At 41.3% G+C, this 6,254-nt stretch overlaps 1 protein-coding gene across 1 annotated transcript; it reads left to right on the top strand.

Annotated features, from left to right (window-relative positions):
• Positions 1–236: 236 nt before the first annotated feature.
• tbxtb (T-box transcription factor Tb) lies at positions 237–4,681 on the top strand. Its single transcript, XM_010868090.3, has 8 exons — positions 237–607; positions 1,100–1,364; positions 1,580–1,714; positions 1,956–2,017; positions 2,250–2,308; positions 2,551–2,706; positions 3,437–3,566; positions 3,955–4,681. Exons 1-8 carry the CDS (start codon positions 402–404, stop codon positions 4,238–4,240), a joined length of 1,299 nt encoding a protein of 432 aa, XP_010866392.2. The 5' UTR covers positions 237–401; the 3' UTR covers positions 4,241–4,681.
• Positions 4,682–6,254: the final 1,573 nt, after the last annotated feature.

Below are 6,254 nucleotides of genomic sequence, written 5' to 3'. Positions count from 1 at the left end.
TCCTAAAAGACGCAAATATTTGGCAGATCAACGAATAAAACCAAAAAGGATTATTTAAACTGGCTTATTTAAACATCAACTTCTTTACATTAAAAGTCCTTTCCGTCCGTCGGTCCGTCCACGTTTTTTATATGGCCGAACAACCAATGGGTGAATAGACCGCATACATCAAAGTTAAGATCAGCCAACCAGTGTTGAAGGACTGTAACTTCGGCTTATAAATAGGGAAACTTGAAATGGAGTCAAGTACTTTGGATATAACCACGTGAAGATGGGAAGAGAGATATTTTTGAACAACTGAAAAGTTCTACGACCGACTACATTTGCATTTATCTAAACGCGTTATTATTTTTATATATACATATATATTATATTTTTTTACCCTGGAGCTGTTAAATAGAATGGCGTCAGGTGCCGGGGACTTCCCGGAAAAGGCAACACTGTACCGGGTTGACCATCTACTTACTGCGGTGGAGAATGAGCTACAGGCGGGCAGCGAGAAGGGCGATCCTACGGAGAGAGAACTTAAAGTGGGGTTGGATGAGAACGAACTGTGGAAGAAGTTCAAGGAACTCACGAATGAAATGATAGTAACCAAAAATGGCAGGTAATCTAATCAATGTATACGTATTCTATATAGATGGAATACGTTGATAAAGCCTTTTGTGTTATGTAGGCTATGTATTTCTACCACAATTGTTATTTCTTAATTTATAGGCCGGCGACCTTTTAGATCAGTACCATATGAGTACCTCTTATAAATAATTTGGGTATTTCAAGTTATGCAAATGATATAGACTAATTTATTCTGATGAAAGCAGGTACGGTAGTCTTTCATTACAGTTTTGTGTCTCATGAATATATTAAACGAAGAAAAATGCAAACAATAACTTTTATTATTATTTACTACTATCATGTCATATATTTCGTTCTCCTGAAAAGCATGAGAAGCATACGCAGCTCCTAACTGTTTAATATTCTCAAAAGACCCAGTAAATCGAACCAAGCGTTCGCTTGAAATTAGTGCCAATTAAAAAAAATGTATAGCACAAGAAAATGATACGCCATAATATTAGCCATATCTTCCTTTGGAACGAAGGCGCATGTTCCCGGTGTTAAAACTGAATGTATCAGGGTTGGATCCGAACGCCATGTATTCGTTCCTGTTGGACTTCGTGGCTGTGGACAACCACCGATGGAAATATGTTAACGGAGAGTGGGTTCCCGGGGGCAAACCCGAGCCTCAAGCCCCGAGCTGTGTGTACATCCACCCGGACTCGCCAAACTTCGGAGCTCACTGGATGAAAGATCCGGTGTCGTTCAATAAAGTCAAGCTCACCAACAAACTCAACGGAGGGGGGCAGGTAATTCAGTCACATGAATCAATGCAAATTACCCGTTTATATTATTTTTTGTGCTACTATTCCCAATGATTTCGCTAACAATTTACATAATGAGCTTATCATCCACGTTGACACTGTTAATCACAATGTTTTACTAAAATAATAATTTATTCGATTTCCAAAAGTAACAAATACACTATTATTGGTCGTTTGCTTTATTTCTGGTAAATGTTTAGATCATGTTGAACTCGTTGCACAAATACGAGCCACGTATCCACATCGTGCGCGTCGGAGGGCCGCAGAGAATGATCACAAGCCACTCATTCACTGAGACGCAATTCATAGCAGTTACTGCCTATCAGAATGAAGAGGTAAATTGTTGAAGAAGTTTAATGTATTATATGCTTCTATGGACAATGTACGTTTAACATACATATTATGTATTTGTTATGCATAAAATGACAATGAGTATATCCTTGAGATTCGCGTTACGCATGGTTGTTTGTGTTTTGTTGTTTGAATGTGAAGAAAGTCACATCAATGTGTTTTATCAATTCAACCTTTTTTTTTTTTGTCTTAAATTTTACATTGTGGTTTTACTTCCCCTTTTAGATAACGGCTTTGAAAATTAAATACAACCCGTTTGCCAAAGCCTTTCTGGATGCTAAAGAAAGGTATACCTTTTTGTCCTTCGTACACAGATTTTTTGTTACATTAAAAGTTACAATACGTTAGTAGGGCCAATCCTATATTGTGTGCTTGTTGATACATTGGGAGAAGGAGTTCAATACTAGACTAGTCTCTTTTAGCTGAAGTCCACTCCGTGTAGCCTAATCATTGCCAAATACTCGTGACATGGAGTACAAGCTACAGTAGACGTACTCTGATTGAAAACCCTCTCTACAGAACTGATCACAAAGACGTCATGGACGACAGTGAAAGCCAACAGTCAAGCTATTCACCCTGTAAGTCTCTTTAGTTTTTTTATCATTGAAATTCTGAAGTTGATTTTTCCCTACTCCAACTGTACGTGTCTATTTTAATTTAAAAAAAAGGCTTATAAAAACAAATTCAATGAATACAGCATGACATACTTATTCCTAAATTGCACAGCTTGTCAGCAGCTCTTTAAAACAGGCAGTAAAATGCATATACATCCCGACCATAACATGGCTTGGTCTTTCCCTGTGGGCCCACCATAACGCAGTGAGTGGCTGGTTCATCCCGGGCCCACCTGCTAGCCCTCACAGCCAGTTTAGGAGTCCCCTGCCACAGCCCCACGGCTGTGACCGCTACTCCACCTGGAGGAACCATCGCTCGGCACCCTACAGCAGTCCCTACACCCATCGGACCAGCTCCCCTAGTGAGTGTCTGTGTGTGTGAGAGTGTCTACAGTATGTGCTTCTTCGCCCACCCACCCTATTTGTGCATCCTTTCCTCCACCTTCATCAGTCATGCTGTTGCCCCTTCCCTTCCTGTCACCATTAACAAGAAAGTCAAACAAATGTGTCAGACCCGGAGGTGTTCTGCATTCCTCGGGTCTTTGTGTGAGCGGGCCGCTCAGACCTGTAAACCGCTGGGCTTCCATCTGGGAATGCCAGGACAGACACAGGAGATTATACCCGCTCCTTCTTCAGCACTTATGGTGTGTGTTACACCATTCAGTACAGAACACTTCTTTAAACAGACAAAAATATGTCTGTTTACAGTAAAGTATGTCTGTTTACAATACAATATTTCTTTTTAAAATACGGTATGTCTGTTTGCAATACAATATTTCTTTTTAAAATACAGTATGTCTGTTCACAATACAATGTCTTTTTACAATACAGTATGTCTGTTTACAATACAATATTTCTTTTTAAAATACGATATGTCTGTTTACAAGACAATATGTCTTTTTACAATACAATATTTCTTTTTAAAATACGGTATGTCTGTTCACAATACAATATGTCTTTTTACAATACAGTATGTCTGTTTACAATACAATATTTCTTTTTAAAATACGGAATATCTGTTCACAATACAATATGTCTTTTTACAATACAGTATGTCTGTTTAAAAGAAATGTACTGATGTTTGTGTTGCAGCTGGTTACTCAGACAACTCCCCTGGCAGTGTGTCTATGCTGCCCTCCCAAGATCACTGGTCCAGTCTGCAGGTGCCGTCCCCATCCCCCATGCTGCCCACGCACTGCAGCTCCACTGGGTCCAACTCCAGGTTGGTGGGCTGCTCTTTCTTTCTCACACAAACACACACACACACACACACATTGTTTATTATATGCTTGTGTGGACCAGAAAGAAATGTTCCCTATCTGCTGAACCTTACCCTACCACTAACCCCTACCACTACCCCTAAGCCCCTCATGCCTAATTAAAGCTAATGAAACCAGCAATAACGATGTGCTAGCAAAAAAAATTTAACAATTATTTCTAAGATATAAAAAATTCAGATACTGTACGTTTTGTTGGAATGGAAAGTTGTGAAACACATAGGCCAGTTTTTGCTGGAGTAGTAAGCCGGACTGGAGCCCAGGCCGCAGTCGTACATGTAGAACATGGAAATGTTAATGACAATGTCCTGCCCTCTGCCTCTCTGAATCCAGTCAGTACAGCCTGTGGCCGGTGAGTAACCCATCCCTGACCCCAGTCTCCCAGTCAGGGTGTATGTCCAACAGCCTAGGCTCCCAGTTCTTGCACGGTCCCAGTCACAGCCCCTATCCTGGACTGTCCCAGTCCCTCACAGCGCTCCCTGGTGGATCGCCTCTGTATGGCGCCAGCACGGCCACAGAGGGGCAGGACGGTTCCACGCTGTTGCAGTATGACGCTTCACCGCCCGGTCACACGCGGCTGGTAACAGCATGGACTCCTGTTACACCTCCTGCCCTGTAGGGGGACACAGAGAGCCACGCAGACGCATGGCCAGATGGAAGGAAAGAAAGACAAGCAGACAGCAAAGTACAATCAATGTGAACACAACCTTATTTGATAGCAACATGGATTATGATCTGTAGGCGAACCAAAGTTTTAAGGAGTTTGCATCTGCTCATAGTTAAGTGTTTGTCTATGTGAGGAATGTCTTCAGCTTATAATGCAGACCATGCTAAGTGTACAGATAATTACTTGTTCATAGTGTAAATATTAACGATTATATTATCACCTCTTAGCAGAGGTTAACTGTGTAAATACATTATCATGTTCCTAATTTTTCTAATGAATTTGTTGGAGACTTTGTGAATGGCGTTGAACAGATCAGTCGGGTCATGGAACCAATTAAAAGGTGTATATATTCTGTGTTGTGCCATATTTTCTTAGAGGTTGGGGAGGTAATTCTTGATCTGTCTCTGTATTTTCATCATGCTCAATATTTCAGACACAACTTCTAGTGGAAGATGTGTTGCTACTGGGACGACACAGCTTTGATGAGATTCTGGTGGATGATGTTTGTTGCTACTGGGACGACACAGCTTTGATGAGATTCTGGTGGATGATGTTTGTTGCTACTGGGACGACACAGCTTTGATGAGATTCTGGTGGAAGATGTGTTGCTACTGGGATGACACAGCTTTGATGAGATTCTGGTGGAAGATGTGTTGCTACTGGGACGACACAGCTTTGATGAGATTCTGGTGGATGATGTTTGTTGCTACTGGGATGACCTAAATACCTATATAAGTACTTAAGTGCCTTTCCTCATAACAAACACATCTACCTAAAAGAACCCTTGTGGTTCATCATGTTTCTCAACATTTTAAATTTAAAAGAAAACACAGGTGCTAAATTTGGACTGAATGGGGCTCCTCGCAATTAAGCTCTTAGCTCTTATCAATGATGCGTAGAAACCATCCTACATTAGTACTTATGAAACAGAAATGATTATTATTGTATCCATAGAAAAAGTGGTATTTATTAAATGATCTTATGACCGTTTATGTACACTGGTAGGTAAATCAGCACTGATAAATTCCACTTTTTTGACACAGCCCTATTTATCCCAATCTGAAACCCCAAAGACCAAGCAACAACAGTGTTGATGCACAGTGGCTGGAAAAAACTACCTAATAGGGTCGAAATGTAGGAAGAAACCTAGAGAGGAACCAGGATCTGCAGGGTGGCCAGTCCTCTTCTGGCTGTGCCGGGTGAACATTTTAAGAGTACAAATTGTAATAGGTAATGAATGCATGTTTCTAGAATCTGCCACATGGGGCTGTTCGGTTTACATAGTTGTTTCGGGATATGGTGCCGTAGTATTGATCTGGGTGGATGTATTCCTACGGTTGATTTTAAGTCCAACAAATAAACTCTGCTTCACAACCCGTTGACTGATGGTGTATGGAATGAAGACACAAAGAGATGGCTGAGATGCCAGGCTAGAAATGTCCCACTGAGAAATGCCTGTTGCACTAACCTGAAGCATAAGTCTAGCCAGGAGGGGTCAAATGAAGCAGACCAGTGAAACAACCTGAGGCCCTACCATATTTAAAAAACAATGCCATCAAATGCTATTTGCTGCCGTGACTTACCAAATATAAATAGTGTGTCTTCCTACTATAAAAGAGGTTTCCTCATGAAAGTGTCTTGGTAGTTCTTCGACATTTGTGTTGAACAGTAGATTGAAGGCAACTTGTACTCTGTGACATTGTGAACATCTGCCGCACCTGATGATGATGGTGGCGTTTAGGAAAAGTGGTCTCAGACAGCAAGTAAACGGGGCGCCTTAATTTCGATGGCGCCTTGGCGGTGCCCGTGAATTCCGCTCCCTAAGCGGGGAAAATAGAAACATTTTCTGGGGGACAAGAAGGGTAGGAGCTAATCCCTGGCTAGCTTTTGTCCGTGGGCGACAACATGGACAATGCTGTCAACATGACCATGCACGTCATCCTACAACACCTTGATGCAGAAACAT

The sequence above is a fragment of the Esox lucius genome, chromosome 5, assembly GCF_011004845.1.
Source record: "Esox lucius isolate fEsoLuc1 chromosome 5, fEsoLuc1.pri, whole genome shotgun sequence".
NCBI lineage: Eukaryota > Metazoa > Chordata > Actinopteri > Esociformes > Esocidae > Esox > Esox lucius.
The sequence above is the reverse complement of the archived record's forward strand: the minus strand, read 5'-3'. Positions and strand labels throughout refer to the sequence as shown.

Bases quoted from the DNA above. Each gene is read 5' to 3' on its own strand.
- tbxtb (XM_010868090.3), top strand. From the start codon at position 402: ATGGCGTCAGGTGCCGGGGACTTCCCGGAAAAGGCAACACTGTACCGG. The intron at 2,707-3,436 runs GTGAGTGTCTGT...TTTGTGTTGCAG, and splicing joins CCATCGGACCAGCTCCCCTA to CTGGTTACTCAGACAACTCC. The intron at 3,567-3,954 runs GTTGGTGGGCTG...CTCTGAATCCAG, and splicing joins TCCACTGGGTCCAACTCCAG to TCAGTACAGCCTGTGGCCGG.